Source organism: Pipistrellus hanaki, assembly GCF_964339955.1.
Source record: "Pipistrellus hanaki genome assembly, chromosome: 1".
Classification (NCBI taxonomy): domain Eukaryota; kingdom Metazoa; phylum Chordata; class Mammalia; order Chiroptera; family Vespertilionidae; genus Pipistrellus; species Pipistrellus hanaki.
Genome location: NC_140503.1, coordinates 8,383,723 through 8,401,596, shown reverse-complemented (window position 1 = coordinate 8,401,596; position 17,874 = coordinate 8,383,723). Strand labels below are relative to the sequence as shown.

Here is a 17,874-nt window from a genome sequence, read left to right as displayed (position 1 = left end):
CTATCTAATATAAAAGAATAATATGCAAATTGTCACTCCAAACATAAGATGGCTGCCCCCATGTGGACACAAGATGGCCGCCACAAGATGGTCAGCAGGGAAGGGCAGATGGGAGGTCTGCAAGGGAGGGCAGTTGTGGGCAATCAGGTCAGCAGGGAAGGGCAGTTGGGAGGGCAGTTGGGGTGACCAGACCTACAGGGGAGGGCAGTTAGGGGTGACCAAACCTACAGGGGAGGGCAATTAGGGGCAAGCAAGTTGGCAGGGGAGCAGTTAGGCATCAATCAGGCTGGCAGGGGAGTGCTTAGGGGGTAATCAGGCTGGCAGGGGAGTGCTTAGGGGGTAATCAGGCTGGCAGGCAGAAGCGGTTAGGGGCAATCAGGAAGGCAGGCAGGCGAGCAGTTGGGAGCCAGCAGCTCTGGATTGCGAAAGGGCAGTCAGACATCCCTTGAGGAGTCCTCACCTCACCTCACTCAGGACCGAGAAGGCAAAAGGCTGCCTGCTGGGCTATGTGCCCAACCTCTAACCCCTGGAAGGACTGGGACATTCAACTTGACAAACTGCCTCGGAAATGAAATCTCCCCGGTGGGATGGGGGAGGGGCACCTCAGAGCGCAGAAGCTCCCTTTTAAAAAATATATTTTTTATTGATTTCAGAGAGGACGGGAAAGGGGGAGAGACATAGAAACATCAATGAACAATGAAGAGAGAGAATCATTGACCAGCCATCTCCACACACCCTACCCTGGGGATCCAGCCAGCAACCTGGGCACGTGCCCTGACTGGGAATGGAACCATGACCTACTGGAGGTCACAGTGTCCAGGTCAACACTCAACCACTGAGCTATGCCAACTGGGCTAACAGCCCCCTTCTGTCCGGGCCATGGCTTCCTCCTCTGTCAGGCGAGGCCGATGCTGGGGAAAGGTTAGGTGTGTAGGAGCTGGAGGCCGCCAGACCTTTTCCTGGGGGAAAAGCCGGGAGAGCCTTGAAGTGATGGGCCTCCGTAAGCCTCCGTCCTCATCTGGACTCACTCCGTCAGGCAGGTCTGAGTGGGAAGAGAGGACTGAGCTGGGAGCCCCCGGTGGGAGGCGCGTGGGGAGGCTGGGAACTGCCCGGACCCCGGAGGAACGCAGCCTGCACTGGGTCTGTGACGGCCTCCTGGGTGGCTGAATCTCAGCAGACGTGGACGGAGCCACGCTCGTCCAAGCACAACCATGAGAGAGAGCCTGCCCGCCGTTCGAGGAGCCCCAACCTCCTGAGCGAGATGTCAGCACGCGGTGCAGCAAGAGAAAGTGGGACAGAGTTTGCAATTTCCTCTCCCAGAGGCCGTCTCAGATGGTCTGACCTTGCACGACCTGAGGGTTCCTTCTCAGAAAGGAGAAGGAAATGGAAACCAGCCCAAGGTCACCCCTTCCAGGGGCAGCGCTGAGTCTGTGCCCCCATCTGCTCCTCCTGCACCCCGAGGAGCACCCCCGGGGCCGAAGTCCCTGCACCTGTTCCCAGCCCTGGGCCCGGAGAGACTCCTCTCGGCAGAGTGAACAAACGACACGACCGGACGTCCAAGTCCACAGTGACCTCGGGGATGAGGATCCGCCGGCACCAAGGGAAGGACGCGCAGGATCCCCAGGGCTGGCACGTGCTGGATCCGTGGGAGGGTCGCAGCGGACCCCGCTGACTGAAGCCCGACGAGAGGACTGAGATGGGCATCAGAGATACCGTTCCCTCTGCAGTTCCACTTACGGGCAGGACATGAGCAGGGACTGAGATGCAAGGGTTTGCCCTCATCCAATAGGAAATGCAGGCAGAAGTTGCGAGTTCAAATCCTGCCTCCACCATTTACTCCACGTGTGTGCAAAAAACACTGCAGCTACACAGTGCAATGACTCCCCAGGACCCAACCTCAGCAGGGCAGGGAGACACGTGCCCACAGGACGGGCACACACGTGACAGACAATGGCTCCATGTCGGGGACCACGCTCTCCTCCTGGGCAGGCCTACGGTGGCCCTACGTGTCTTGCAGGCTCAGCCCGGCATGCAGAGGGCATGTCCTCACACGCTGCTCCTCTAGCTTTCCTGAAGCCGCTCCTTGGGAGGGTAGGCTTACCCAACAGCGGACACTCGGTCTTCACCCACCTTCCTTGGCATTCCAGAGCGGTGCCCGGTGCTGAGTGCTCCACCTGAGGCCTCCCGGAGCAGACCAGGAAGAGCGAGAGCCCTAAGAGGTGTGTGTGTGGGCATCTCCTCCTCAGCTGCGGAGCAGCCCCAGTCTGCCCACCCTCACTGGGGGCTCCTGGGTGGGGAGACGTGGTGCCTGGTGGTAACAGAGTTACCTCTTGGGGATGTTGTCACATGGGAATGCACATGGGTGCGAGGGTGGGGAGACAGGGTTCCTGAGAGGCGGAGGAGGAAAGGCATTGCAAGCAGAGGGGACAGCAGGGGAGAGCCTGCCCGGCGTGGCTCAGTGGTTGAGCGTCGACCTGTGAACCAGGAGGTCACAGTTTGATTCCTGGTCAAGGCATATGCCCAGGTTGCAGGCTTGATCCCCAGTGTGGGGCGTGCAGGAGGCAGCCAATCAGTGATTCTCTCTTATCATTGATGCTTCTATCTCTTCCTCACCCTTCCTCTCTGAAAGCAATAAAAATGTGTGTGTTTTTTTAAAGTCAGGGGGGACGGGGCCCAGCATGGCTAGGTGGACGGAGGTCTCACGGGAAAGTTACACACGGCAGAGGGCAGCAGAGACAGCTGGAGGCAGACCACCAGGGAGATTGGATTTGACTCTAAAGCAACAGGGTCCTGAGCAGGGAGTGATGGGCCAGTGCTGAGTGACCCATCAACCGTGCGTGAACCCAAGGCGGACCCTGGAAGGGCCAGGCCATGCAGTGCGCCCCACGCAGGCTGGCCTGGGGGCGCGTGCACAGGGCTTCCCCTTCGGGGGACCGAGGCTGCCAGGCCTCTGGCACGATACCACCGCTGTGACGCTCAGGGCCGGAGTGAGGAAATTACGGTGCAATCTTCCCTTCGCCCTGTTTGCTGTTCGGAATCACCATTGAACCCACAAGTTCAGGCGGGGTGGGGGGGGGGGGGGTGGGGGGGGGGGGTCAGGGCCTCAAAGCACAGGGGCTAGAGCAGACAAACAGGAAGTGTGAGCACCCGAGCACCAGACAGAGGCAGGCAGCCAGGTTCAAGGTCCAAAGAGCCTGGGTGCACCTGGCACAGATGCCGCCCCTCCCAGGGCCCTGGCGCTCTCCCGCACTCCGCGCCTCCGTGCCGGGTGCAGCTGGTCAGGAGTGGAGCATGGACCAGCAGGCGGGGGGTGGCAGTTCAACTGGCCCTGCTTCTATGGAGAGCAATTGGGCAGCAGCCTGAGCTAAGAATGCATAAAGTCAGCATGTGCCTTTCCGGGTATTTATGCCTCAGTATTCCCCCACATGTGCACACAACATAGCCAGACAAGGGGATTTGACCACTGTAGCAAGTTTGTAAAACATGATCAGAAATGTCCCAAATGTCTATTAGTAGAGAGCTGGTTAAGAAAAGGATGTTAGGGTCATTTAATGGAATATCATACAGCCATTCAAAAGAATGGAGCAGCCTAACCGATATGAAACGATTTCCAAAATACAGCATCCATGGCTCCATGCGGGGAGGGAAGACCATCTTTGTTCACACACAGAGCCCCCTGAAAAGGTTCAAGGCCACCGGGGCCCATGGCTGCCCAAGGCAAGGCCGGGAGGAGACCGTTCTGACCTTGTCCTATGTGCACGTGTTACCAAAGTCAGTCAGCTGGGAGAGCCGCCTAAAGAATCTCCCAGAGCCAGTCCCTGGGCAGACGGAAAGCTCCCGCCCAGGCTGGGCGGGAGGTGGGAGAAGCAGGTGGGCGTTAAGGGAGGGTGGAGGGAGGAAGAGCGGAAGGCTCACAGAGCGGGTTCAGAAGGACAAGGAGAGGTTGGAGTGCCCAGAGTGACCTGTAGGGGGCACACACTGCCAACATGGGGAGGAAACCCATTTCCAGATGCAGGAATGTAGAGAGAGGGTGCCTGTGTGGCTGGGCCTGAGCACCCAGACGGTCAATGGGTTCTCCAGGGTGCTACTTTGCACACTCGCCCCAGCGTGCCTTTGGTGGCCTCTGGGTCAGAGGTACCCCCAGGTGAAGGCAGACACCACCCCACAACTATGCATCCACCTGGGTTTCACACGCCCAGGCCACCTGAGGTGTCACATGCCTGGCTCCGCCAGCCAGCAAGGGGGACCGGGAGAAACCGTGGTCCCACAGAGGTGACAGGAGAGTCCAGGAAAAAAATGTAGCCCTTGCCAAAATATTGCCCAGAATGCGGAAGAGAGGCGGGAAGGAAACCGCACACTTTATTATCTGAGACAGCCAATGCCTCCCCCTCCTCTCCGCCAGGCCCCCGGAAACAATGCCCCAGGTTCCAGCACCAAACCCAGAGGCGTCGCCATCTCCCCTCCCCGGAGGCTGGCAAGGTGCCCAGCCAGGCTGTTCATCTGACAAACGTCATCTGCCCTGTTGCAGTGCCACCCACTCTTCAGGTCCTCGGGCAAACTGAGACGCCGAGGCCACACACAGCCTCCGGAGCTGGGAGAGGGGCCTGCGGGCTGGGAGCTGAGCGAGATGGATCTCCTCACCGGCGGACGCAAAGCCAGGCCGGCCGGCATGTCCACTCAGGGGCCATGTGGGGGCTGAAGGGGTCTCCATGGTATTCTGGCACAGACAGCTGGGCAAAGTGGGGACCAGAAAGGGGCTACCTGGTTCCAGCTCTGCTCAGCACAGCCCCTCACTCCTAAAGCGCCTGCCTCAGCCGCTACGCACCTCCTCCACACACCTGCTCGGGGGCCTGGGAGCGGCCCCGCCCTCCGTCGCTTCCCAGTATCCAGCCAAAGGTCAACTGGGCCCGTCCCGCCTGCAGCCACAGCCCCCCTCTCCGTTCCCAGAGCCAGCCGAGGCCTCCCCAGGGCCAACAGGCTCCCTGCCTGCTTCAGGGGGTGTGCAAGCATGACAGCCAGAACTGGGGGCTCCCACGCTGTCAGCAGTGCGAGGAGCTGTCTGGAACCACAGCCGTGCTTGCAGTGAGCTGCTGAGTTCACAACAACCAAGGGTCGCTCTGGCCAGAGGCCACCGGGGCCTCCCCTCCGCACTCAGCCACCGCTTCTGGCTGCGTGAGAACAGAGAGGGCCCCTTCTCTCAGGGCAACCCTGGCCATGACCCTGGTGCCACAGACCTCTGCCTGACTTCCTGCCGCACACCTCAGCCTCCTCTCACGGAGGCCACCGAGCATGCTCAGTTTGCACACACTCTCCCGGCCACTGTGCTCCGGCTGCACCAACTTATTCCACATCCTTGGCCCTCTGTGCCCGTCCTGCCCGGTGGCCTGGACAGATGCTGCCCCCTCGTCCTGCTCCCCGATCTCCCCTGGCTTTCCAAGAACTTTCAGCCTCTGAGCTAGTATCTACTCCTCAGAAGGCTGTAGAATCCTATCTAATAAAGAGGGAATATGCTAATTGACTGTCACACTCTCACAAAAGGTGGCACCCAAAGCCAATAAAGAGGGAATATGCTAATTGACTGCCACACCCTCAAAGATGACAGTGCCTGCAGCTACAAGATGGCGGCACCCAGTCTCCGCAGCCCTGTGGGGTTGCCTGCCTCCGGAGTCCCCCATTCCCCTCAGCTACCTAGGACCAGCCTGAGGCACAGGCAAGCCTCAATGGCAGCTGCCCAGCCGCCCAGGGCCGCCCAAGGCTCAGGTAACCAGGGCCAGCCGAGGCTTGTGCTGCTGGCAGTGGCAGCAGCAGAGGTGTGATGGGGCGTTGCCTTTCCCTGATCACAGGGTTGCCTCCCACCCCAAGGGCTCCTGGTCTGTGAGAGGGGGCAGGCCGGGCTAAGGGACCCCCGTCCAATGCATGGCTTTTCATGCACCAGGCCTCTAGAAAGGTAGTAAGAACTCCCTATTGATTCATAATCCCAAATAGTGACCTTTCTCTTCCTCAGGTGACCCTGAATCACAGGGGTCCCTACTCCCCAGGGGCTGTTAGCTGCTGGCCAAAGCCCCTGGGAGGCATATTTGATAAAAGCTCCAAAAGAGTTCTAACTGTCGAGACCGGTTTGCTCAGTGGATAGAGCGTCGGCCTGCGGACTGAAGGGTCCTGGGTTCAATTCCGGTCAAGGGCATGTACATTGGTTGCGGGCACATCCCCAGTAGGGGGCGTGCAAGAGACAGCTTGATTGATGACTCTCTCTCATCGATGTTTCTAGCTCTCTCTTTCCCTTCCTCTCTGTGAAAAATCAATAAAAAAATATATTTAAAAAAAAAAAAAAAAGAGTTCTAACTGAACAAACCCAGGCAAGTGCCTTAACATCCAGGGCCTCCATTTCCTCACCCAAAAAGTGGGAAATGATTCCATTTTCCCAGATTTTTCTTCTTTCTAGAACTTAACGACATAATCAGAGAATGTGTTACTTTTTCCTCCATTTGCTTGTGTTCTGTTAGCATCACCCCTGCCCCACCCCACACCTCTCCCCCAATCCAACACACACACACACACACACACACACACACACACACACCTTGTGGGGCAGGGGCGGGGTCCACTGGTCTCTAATTCACTGCATCTGCAATGTTGTTTTATGATTCCTGGAATGTAGTTAGTACTCCAGTAAGTTAAGACTTGTTGAATGGATGACGTAACAGTTATCTGATGAACGATCTCTCAGATCAATGGAAAGACATGGACAGGTCAGGGGCTGGAAGCCAGGGGTGTGGGGGCTGAGGCAGGCAGGGGCACAGGCCCCGCTGGTGTGAACAGTGCAGGGAGGGGCTCAGAGAAGGAAGGTCCTCAGGCCTGGCTCTGGCTGACACAGGAGGACCGGGGTCAGCAAAGGCCGAGCATAGCTTCACTCCGGGCCGGTGCGGGCTTCCTGAGTTATTACCTAAGGTCAGAGGAGCCCACGCTGGGCTAGACCGTGGGCACGCAGCCCACACAGGCAGTGAGGAAGCAAGCAGGAAGTCATGGATCCAAACCAGGGCAGGAGGAGAAAGGCAGAGGGCGACCTCTCTGCTGAAGGCGTCACTGAAGTGAAGAACCCGCGAGAACACAGACCTCTCGGTCAGAGGCCCTGTTCTCCAAATCCCAGGCCATGCCCAGTGAGGGTGGCTTTACTGACTGTGAGGCCCTCAGAGCTGGGGTGCGCTGGGAGATGCAGGGGTCCAACCAGGAGAACCGACCCCTCTCCCCCAGGGACAGTCAGCCATGTCCTGAGAGGCTTGGGGCTGTTACAATTGGGGGTGGTGTTACTGGCACCTAGTGGGTGGAGACCAGGGATGCTGCTAAACATCCTACTATGCACAGGACAGTTCCCCACAATCTAGACTGATCCGGCCCAACACGTCAACAGTGCCAAGGATAAAAGATCCCTAAAATAATGCGTATACAGTTCTTTTTACAACTTTGCGGAAATCAGTATTTCTGAAAGCCTGTGCCACAGAACACTGACCATCTACACACACACACACACACACACACACACACACACACGGAGGGACTACAGCCGGCATGCTGGGCCAGGGCTCAGCTTCCATGGAGGCCACCCCACCCGCACCCCACACACCACCCAGTGCCGTACAAAGTCCAGCTCTGCCCCAGGCTGGTGACAGGGTCATAAAGCCGTGGTCTTCTCTCCACACAGGAAAGGCCCTGCAGCTGGCTAATGGCACTAAGTGGCACCAGCCTCCTGGGCGGAGAGAAGGCTCACAGCCACCGCCTGCCGCCCACGAACACAATGGACGTCTGTGCACTGACCCTCCACGGGAGGAGGGCCCTGGGACCCAGGGCAGCATCACAGGGAGGCTGACCTCATGGCCGCCCCAGGACAGGGTCTGCCCAGCTCTGCTTCCCCTGGCCTCTGCCAGCCAGCGTTTCATCACGTGGCACCAGCTGTCGGAGGCGGTCCGGAACGGGGAGCTCCTCCTCAGCTGCCCCTGCATCCCTGGCCCTCACCGCCCAGGGGTCCTCTGAGGCGTAGTTGAGAAAAGCACAAGTGGGGTTCTAACTGAGTGAGCCTGGGCAACTGAGTGAACATCCAGGGCCTCAGTTTCCTCACGGGAAAAATGGGGAAGTCACCCACCTTCCCAGCGATGGATATAAGCACCTAAGCAGATAAGAGACTGAAGTGCCCGAAGCTGAGAGGGCCACCTGGGATGTGCTTGGAAACAGTGGCCTCTCCCTGGCTCCATGGCAACCACCTGGCACCTGGAGTTCTTCCTCTGACTCCACCCACCAAAGGCCCACAGGCCGCCAGGCTCCGCCCCCAAGAAACTCCGATTTTGATTGGCTTAGATGTTATCTTCCTAATCAGATTAGGAGACCTAGAACAAGACAACTTCTCTTTGTCTCCCACTCCACCTCTACAACATCCTACCTGTGCTGCCGGCTGCTCAACGGACACCTGAGGCTGACAGGGCTGCATTCAGCGCAGCTGAGCCCAGGGGGTCAGGAGCGAAATGAGCTGTGACCTTGACGGTGATCCCCACTGCTCCCAGCCACGGCCTTCTGATTTGGATATCACAGCCCCCAATGCCATCCCGGCACATCCTGGTGTGGCAGGTGGGCAAGCAAGGCCCAGGGGAGGGGTTCCTGAAACCCCGGACACCTGCCCTGCCTCTTAAGCTAAAATCAGGCCGCATGTCCGCTCCCCTGTCACAGAGCACAGCCACCATGTGGGGACACTTTCATAATCACTGGCTCATTGACTCCAATGACGACTAAGAACTCTCAAGTTGGCTGGGGCCGCCAGCCACAGATAAGGCGACGAGAGCTTACTGCATTGGCCTCGTCGTAATAATGATAACGGGCCGTCATACTGAGTGCCACTACGCGTGCCACCTGGCTGAGTGCTCTCGTGTGTCATCGCGCCCGGGCACCAGCAGAGCGGTGAGCGCACGCCCACGCAGGCGTGTTCTGAGGGCTCCGTGCACGGTCATGCATTAATCCTCACAGCAACCCTATGGCAGCCTCATTCTCTTCCCTGGTTTCTAGAAGAAAAGCGTGCTGAGGGGCTGCTGTGTTAGTGTTCACGTCTGGCGCCCTGGCCTGCAGGGGATCCCACGTCCCCGGCTCCCTGCAGTCAGTCATGGCCTTGAGGATTGGTGCAGCCACTAAAATGTGACCGTCCAGGCCACGTGCCACTCTGGGGCAGGAACAAGAGCCTGAACGAGCTTCGCTGGGTTCTCTTCCCTTTGACTCGATAACCTGTCACTGCCGCCCCATCATCCCAAGTCCCAGACACGCCGCAGAGCCCAGGCCACCTTCCCACGGGGCGTGTCCCAGGCAGAAATAAGCCTGGGCTGGGCTCCAGGGGCCGCTTGACAGACAGGGCAGGAAGGGCCTGGAAAGTCTCCCCTCTGCCATCCCCAAGAGGAAGCGGAGCCCGCAGCTCACTTCCAGGGAGAGACGGGCCACACGTGGCCAGGTCCAGTGTGGCCAGGTCCGGCGTGGCCAGGTCCAGCAGACGTCGGCATCTCCTCCAGGACCATCAGCCCCGATGCCCTGGGTGCCTGACAGGCAGACCTGCTCAGTCCTCCGCAGCCCTCACAGGTAGGGAGTGCAGGTGTCCACATTTCACAGACAAGGGAACTGAAATCCAGGCCTGCCAGCAAGACGTGGTGGGAGAGCTTCGAACAGGGCAATGGGCTCCCGTCTGGGTTCCTAAGGATGCTGCTATGTGAAGGGGAGGAGGGGGAGCAACTGACCATAGGAGGGAAAAGGCCCATCGGTGGGCTCTAGACATGCACACAGAAAGTCTAGGATAAACAGGCGGCTAATCAGTACACGGAAAGTGCTGACATCACCAGCCTCGGGGACTAGATCTACACCGCTGGTGGGGATGTAAAACGATGCAGCCACGGGGACAAGTCTGGTGGCTCCCAACCGACCACATGACCCAGCGTTTCCACTCCTGGGCATATACTGAAGAGAAATAAACACACCCATAAACGCTAAATGTGTACATGAATGTATACCGCAGTGTTATCTGTAACAGCCAAACGAGGGCAGCCACCAATGTCCATCAGGCGGCGACGGGACCAATACGGATGCCTGCGCTCAGGGGATGCTCCTCAGTCAGAAAGAGCAACGGAGCACGGATTGGTGCTACCCCGTGGATGAACCTTGCAAGCAGGCCAGTGCCAAAAGCCAGACACAGAAGACCACGTAGTGTGTGGTTCCATCATATGGAAGTCCGTCACAGGGCTATCTGAGGCCAGAAAGGGGTGGGGGCGGGGGTGACAGTGAAAGAGGACAGGTCTGTTTCTGAGGTGACGACCATGTTCTAAAACTGACTGTGGTGGTGGCTGCGAGTGACTGTAAACGCACTGACAACCTCTGATTGCACACTTCCTCAGAGAACTGTGTGGTGCGTCAGGTACACCCCAATAAACCCGGTTTTAAATGAGGGGTGGGGGTGGGGAACTGGGCAAGGAAAGAGCACTCGGTGCTGTGAGCTTTTAGGTCAGACCCATGGTCGGGAAACTGCGGCTCATGAGCCACGTGAGGCTCTGTGGCCCCTTGAGTGTGGCTCTTCCACAAAACACCACGGCCTGGGCTAGTCTATTTTAAAGAAGTAGCGTTAGAAAAAGTTTACGTTTAAAAAATGTGGCTCTCCAAGAACATGTCAATCGTTGTACTGTCGATATTTGGCTCTGTGGACTGATGAGTTTGCCCACCACTGGGTCAGACAGTGATAAAGGACCGGCTGCACCCACCACAGCCCGGAAAGGGCTCCCACTCAGATCCATTTTACGCAGCCTAAGAGCTGACGTTACGTCTGACGCCCACTCACCTCACGGGTCCCTGCTCAACCTGTCACAGCTCAGGGGTTGGGGGCGGAGGGGGGCGGTGCGCCTGGGACCACGGGGCCTGAGGTGAGGGGGATTCCTGGGGTGGGGAGCGGGCATGCAAAGCCTCCAATGACAGCAGTTCCTTCTTTCATCTCAGAGTCTGCCAGGCTCCAATGACTACAGTGTCCCCACCGCTGAGTCCTTTATGCATTGGCAACCACTCCCCCTCCCCCCTCACTCCAATTTCATCTGATCTTATCACCCCCACCCTGAGCCTGCAGGCTCCACCGCCTGGAGGGACAAAGTCCGGGCCCCCACCTTATCGCCCCCCCGGGAAGCATGCCATGCACACCCAAAGGGCAGAGCTATGGCCTCAGAAACCCTCCTGGCCTCCTCCCTCTGGTGCCTGCGCTGGTGCCTGCCCCCAGCTGCCCCCTGGAACCGCTTGCCCCCTCCGCTGCCCGCCAGGGCACCCCGCACAAGGCCAGCACCACGATGTCCCTTCACTCCACACGCATGGGAGCCCGTGTGCGGCAACAGGGATGCCAGATGCGCGTGAAGGAGACACAATCCCCGCCCCATGGAGCTAACCCCAAATGGAGAGACCGGCAGTAGCAACTGATAAAGAATGACAGCCCGGCTGATGTGGCTCAGTGGTTGGGCACCGAACTATGAGCCAGGTCGCGGGAGGTTCGGTTACTACTTAGGGCACATGCCCAGGTTGCTGGCTCCATCCCCCATGTAGGGTGTTCAGGAGGCAGCTGATCAATGATTCTCTCTGATCGTTGATGTTTTTATCTCGCTCTCTCCCTCTCCCTTCCTCTCTGAAATCCATAAAAATGTGTTTGGTTTTTAAAGAAAAGAATTATAACCTTCCCAAAGGGGGAGGAAAGCATGGGGCTGTAAGGGCAGGCCTAGGATAGGGACAGGTCCTTAGTCGGACAACCAGGGCCCTGAGGAAGGGGCACCTGAGCTTAGAGCCGGGGTGGGAACAAACCCCAAGCGAGGGACCGGCTGAGCAGAGGCACGGAGGTGGCGAGAGCGCGGAGCTGGAGTGGCTGTGGGGGCGGGGCCAGCACGGCATGGAAGGGGCAGGTGGGACAAAACGAGGCCGGGAGGGAGGAGGGGGCCAGACTAGGCAGCCCCACAGGCCACATGAGAGGTTTCAGGCTTTACCATGGCCTCAGTGAGAGGGTGGGACAGGCTTAAGCCAGGTGGAGCAGTGCCAGGTCTGCCTTCTTCGAACACCTTGCTCTGGGGCTCTGAGGGCACCTCCCGGGGTCCACCCCTCCACCCCCCGGCCTCCCTCCGGGCTGGGAGCTCAGCCAACAGTGTGCCACTGCAGAGGAAGCCGTCCTGGCGTGCAGACATGGATCCAGGGGCCATTCGGGGGACACCTCATGTCCTTCCAGCCAGTCAAGATGGGAAGAAGAGGTGACGGTGTAGGCTCAAACCTTCCCTTCTGAGCTCAGACAGGGAAACTGTCACAGAGGTCCGGAGACCACTGCGCATGCCTCTTGGAAGACAATCACCAACACGCTCTGGACAATTGTGAGCTGGAGCAGGATGACGCCGCCACACCTCATAGCCCTGCATGCCGGTGAGAACAAAGCTCTCTCTGCTCCCCTACGGCCTGGGGCAAGGACCCCCCACTGCGCCAGCCCCACTGGCCACGGGGTGAATCCCCCAAGAGGCCTCTGGCCAGTCTGCTCACTGAGCACTGCTCCCAGGCAGGGCGCTGGCGGCCCCGGGCTGCTGGCTCCACACGGACTTGGCACAGAAAAACCACCGAATCATCCCCATGGTTCTCCAGGCCAAGCCTTCCAGGCCAGCTTTTTTTTTTTTTTAAGCTTACGGGTGGTTTCTATGGCAACTGGCTTTAGCGAATGGCAGTCAGCCCCAGGCCCACACTCTGACCTGTCCACGAGGGCAGCCAGGAAAAGAGCACAGTCTCTCGCTCGGAGAGATCCTCTCCGCCCCGGACCCTGCAGGCTGGGCAGGGCGTCTCACAGGCAGAACGCTTTGGGGCTGCCAGGACATCTCAGAAACTCCTCCGTCTCCCCTACACCCCGAGCACCTCTCCAGGGACCTGAGCGGCACCTATGGAAAGGGCCCTTTGAGATGAGCCCGCCGGAAGCAAACCATCTTATAGCATGGTTTTCCTTACAGCAAAACATGGAAAGGCCAGCTCTGCAAACCCCGCCTCTGAAACGGACTTCCCTCTGCCTCCGTGGACCCACCTAAACCCAGGCCTCTTTGCTAATGTCTCAAAAGTATTAAAACAGAAATCTGAAAACATGTGACCGAGGTCAAGTGTCAGTCTACGTGGTCCGGCCCTGGGCTTGACTCCCGTATGGCCTGCAGAGCGGGCGGCGGGTCACCACTGCCGGCACCGGGCCCGGGGGCAGAAGGCCTGCGCGCCCCTGAGCCCGCCTCTCCCGGGCCCTCTCCCGGCGTCTCGGGGTCCTTCTCCATGCCAGCCCCCGCCTGGTCCCCCTCTTCCTGGGGCCTCTGGAAAGCGCAGCCTGTCACCCTTTTCCCCAAAGGATTGTTCTCCTCACAAAGGAGGAAACGTCCTGTCCTTATCAGATATCCGGCTCACGCAGAACGGACTGCAGTGAAAACGTATCCCAGAAATCCCGAGGCTGGGAGGTTACCCCGCGGTCACCTCAGTCATCTGAGGCTGCTGGGTGTGTGAGCCTGGGGTGGGACAGCCTCCAGGGACCAGCAAGACCTCCCTGAGAAACGCTGAACCCAGTGGCGGAAGCCCTTACACTGCATGTCCCCATGTTCCCCCGACACGCTCTCTCTATAACCTTCTCTTTTTAGACCAGACACAGGGTCCCTGCTCTCCTTTACTCCCAGCGCTCACCTCCCCGGGCTGTGGGCTGTGTGTCTGGGGGAAAGGGGATGGGAGGCCCCAGGTGTGGTGTTCTCCAGCTGCCGGGGCACGGGCAGGCCGGGGGTTGTAAGGCCCATTGTCTTAGGAACAGGAACACAGCTACAATAGAAGCGCTCAGCCAGCAATAGGCCCCCTACGGTAATGAACATTACTCACCGCAGCAGCCCGCCCACCTTGAGAGGTAGGACTGATCAGCATTCCCATTTTACAGAAGAGGAAAGTAAGGCTCAGGGAGGTCATGTGATCAGAGCACCACCTGCACTCGCTGGGCCCGAGCACTGTGTGAAGCGCTTTATGGGCACCGTGTCACCTACACAGCGTGGGAGGTTTCCTAGTACTAACACTGTCTATAGATATAAAAGCCTAATATGCAAATTGTCCCCATGGGAGTTCGACCAGGAGACTGATCGCTCGCTGTGATGTGTACCGACCACCAGGGGGCAGTGAGGATCAAAGGAAGGCCCCAGCCAGCAGCCAGCAGCCAGCAGCTGGGGAAGGGAGGCCTCGGCAGGCAGCTGAAGGTCCCTGACCATTGGCCCGGCCGAGGGACCCTACCTGTGCAAAAATTTCGTGCACTGGGACTCCAGTTTTACAATAAGAAACCAGGCTCAGCCAGACCACAGGGGAGCCTGAACATGCCCTTCCCTGTGACCTCCAGCCCTCGGGGAAACATTTCAGGCCACTGGCAAGGCAAAGGCCCCGGAGGGCACCACATGGGATCCGCACCCCTCCCCCAGGCTGCCCCAGGGAACGGCCACGAGCTGGGCCACACACAGGCCACAGCTGCATCTGGCTTGCACACAGGAAGCAGGAATCTGTGGCAGAGTCAGCTAGGAGGGCTGAGAGCCATGGGAAGGAGGGAAGGAGGGAAAGAGGGAGGCGGAGGTCACAGACCCCAAACACAGGGGAGGAAGAAAACGCTGTCAGCAGAGGGCTACTGTGTGGCAGTGAGAGTCCCCTTTGTCCTGATAAGGACAGACAGGAGGCCAGTCTCCAATGATCACACTGCAAAGCCGAGCCCCAGCGTCCCCTCCCACCGGGAGGCCCTGCTTCGGCCGCCTCTTCACTGATAACACGACCTTGTCTCTCATGGCCCCCGAGTCGCTTTCCGGAGGAGTGAATCACGTTCTTGTCCACAACAGAGAAGATACAGGACAAGTCCACGGGGGCCCAGGCAGCACCTCCAGGGTGGAGGGCGGGTCACCTCGGGTTCAGGCCCCAGGCTGCTGGAGAAATGGGCCGGCCAGGAGGGCGTGGTCTGCGCGGAGACAAGCACACAGTGTCTGGGTAATGAGCACAGAGCGGGTCTCCACCAAGGCAGTTCCAATGCTAAGACCTCGAGGACCCCTTTCTTCAAGCTGGTTCCACCTCCTGTGCTCACTCAGAACCGCTGGCTGTGGCTGTGTGTGTGTGTGTGTGTGTGTGTGCAGCCGCACTGGGCTCAGCAGGACTCTGATCAGTAAATCATGCCTACACAGGCAGAGGGCCCAGGCGGTGCCAACCATACCCTGGTTCAATCCCATTTCACACCCAACCACACGAAGGCCCTGGCAAGGAAGTGCCTGACCACAAGCCACGTCTTGGCAGGGGCAGAGCCGCCCCGGGAACACACACACACACACACACACACACACACACACACAGCCGGGCCGCCTCGGAAGCGCACGAGCCGCTCGCAGGCCCCCCTCCTCCCCTCCCCGCCCACCTGGAACCTGTGCACCAGCTCCAGGGACTGGCTGTCGTTCTGGTCGGCCTCCAGGATGACATCGGTCAGCTTGTGGATGATGACGTCCAGGGGGCCCTGCTCCTCGATCGGCCGGCTGAGGTTCAGCTGTGAGGGGAGAGACACAGAGAAGAACTTGAGCCCCCGAGCCCACGGCCCTGCCCTGTCCCCCCCCTCCGCACGTCCCCGCAGCACGCAGCGAGGGCGGGAGGGCTGGCGCTCGTGGGAAACAGACGGGACAAAGGGGGTCCCGGAGCTCCGCCGGTGCAGCCCCCATGTGTGTACTTCCGTCGCCGAGCCCCACGCTGCCCGGGGTGCGGGAGGCACACGAGGAACCGAGGTGACCAAGCACCGAAAATGAGCCATCGCTGTGAAATCGCTTTAGAGAGAGAGAATTTACGGAACGTGCCCCCTCGGCCCGGCAGCCTGGGTTTTTTCAGGAAGGCCTCGGCGCGGGGGAGTCACAGCCAGACGTGTGCTGCGGTCCAAGAGGACACTCCACAACATGACACGCACTCTTAGCAGAGCGGCGATCTCCATAAATCTGAGCGCAGCTGCTCAAGGCCAGCTGCATGCACGCCGCGCTGGGGCCGGCCGAGCCTGACAGTGAGGGAGCGCGGGCCGCCCGCGATCCCGGGACACGGCTCGCCCTGCTCCCCCGGCGACACCCCGCGGCCACGGGCATGTGTTTATTGTCTCAAGAGCACAAGGGCCCCCAGGGATCGGAGCCGCTGGCTGACAGACATTCGGCACCACCTGACCCCACGGCAGGAGCACCTGCCAGCAGCCAGGGCGGCCCGACCCGCCAGATGTCTGCCGCCTGCACGCGGACGCCACCACCTGCAAGGCCGGGCCTGTGGAGGCAGCAGGCGCCAGCCCGGCACCTGGCTGACCCCCCGGGTGGCCTCGGGAGCAGCCAGATGAGGCACCATCCCCACCCCTGCCCTCGGCCCCACCCTCCCAGCGGGCCTCCCTCCAGGACTGTTTCAAAGTCGTTAGTCAGGAAGGCACAACGACAGCTCCCAACGATGGCTGTCGGAGGCGCAGCGCTAACAACTCAGCGTGCATCCGTTTCGTTCCCAGCCGCACGATGAGAAGCGATTTCACAGCTGGGTGGAGAACAGACATCTGGAGAAAGCGGGGAGCTGGGACGAAAACAGATCTGAGCCTTCGCTCGTCGTTCAGCGCCCCCATCCCTACGCCCTGGGAAGCTGACTCCGGAGCCACGATCCCCCTCGCTGCCTTGTCCACCGAGTCCGGGCAATTGGAAGCCCCAATGGGAGATGGGAAGGGGAGAAGGGGATGGGTGGTGGGGATGGGGAAAGAGAGAGAAAGTGTGTGTCTGGGTGCTTGTTAACCCTCCTCACGCCCCCACCATATTCCTGGCAGCAGCCACAGTCCCCATGGGCAGGGCAGCCCTCGCAGAGACCCCTGCTATTCCCAGGGCTCCTGTGCCACCCTCTCTCCCTTCGTCCCCTCAGGCCTGGCGTGGTGACAGCTCCCCATCCCAGGGTGCCTCCTAGGACCCTGCCCAGATTTAAACGGCTTCAGACGGTGCCAGCTCATTCCGGCGGATACCCTCGACTCCTCTTTTTTACTGCCTGCCAGGAAAGATATTAAGGGATTCCCCCGATTAAAAAAAGAAAATAACGAAGACTCGCCTTCCCATGGCGACGAGCCTGTGTACAAAACAAAACAGAAAGCGGACCGTGGTGAGGCCGACCCCCGCTGCCGGGCTCCGGGGCGGGAGAGAGGTGCGGGCCCTCCCAGCAAGCCCGGGGCTGGGGACGATGCCCCCGCCCTCACACACCGGGACACCAGGAGCGCGGAGGAGAAAGGGCCGCGGGGGCCATGCACTTGGGACGTGGCCCCGCTGAGGCCTGGACAGGAGCCAAACGGCAACACCCACGGGCCCAGGCCCCCGCCGAGCTGCCAGGAGTCCTGGGCCTGTGCAAAAGCCCCGCTCAGCAAGCCCTGCGCCTCAGTTTCTCCTTCAGCCAGAACAGGGCTCTGCGGGGGCCTTCCTGGCTCTGTCTGCAGGTTCTGTATGACAGCCTTTCCCAGAAAGAAAGCAGAAAGTGAAAGAAGACAGAGAAGCCGGTGGGAAGTGGCAACGTGGGAAAAGAACAGCAGGTTCTCAGAAGGTGCCACGGCCACAGACCCACGTTTGCTGTATCCCGTGGCTCCGCCGAGACCGGCACCACAAGGAAGAGGCTGGTATTCTCACACCGAGACAGCTACACCCGGGAGAGAACCAGGTCCCACGAGGGATGCTGGCCGTGCACCGGGGCCGGTCAGAAACTCCATCCCTCTGAGAACTCCCCGGGTGTCCCGTGCAGCACGAGGGACGGAAATCAGCCCGGGGAGCGGGGGTCCCAGTGGCAGAGGGACACCCCGTCTCC

The 17,874-nt window shown here is 59.8% G+C and overlaps 1 protein-coding gene across 2 annotated transcripts in view; it reads right to left on the bottom strand.

The window, feature by feature from the left end:
- The window catches only part of ITPK1 (inositol-tetrakisphosphate 1-kinase), a 127,851-nt gene that overhangs the window by 42,006 nt on the left and 67,971 nt on the right, over window positions 1-17,874 (bottom strand). Inside the window, exon 3 of one of the 2 annotated variants that reach the window (XM_084873647.1) lies at window positions 15,455-15,580. The exons of the other annotated variant lie outside the window; for it this stretch is intronic. Within the exon in view, the coding sequence (XP_084729773.1) occupies window positions 15,455-15,580 (126 nt within the window). The remainder of the gene's footprint in view (window positions 1-15,454; window positions 15,581-17,874) is intronic. 2 annotated transcript variants of the gene reach the window in all.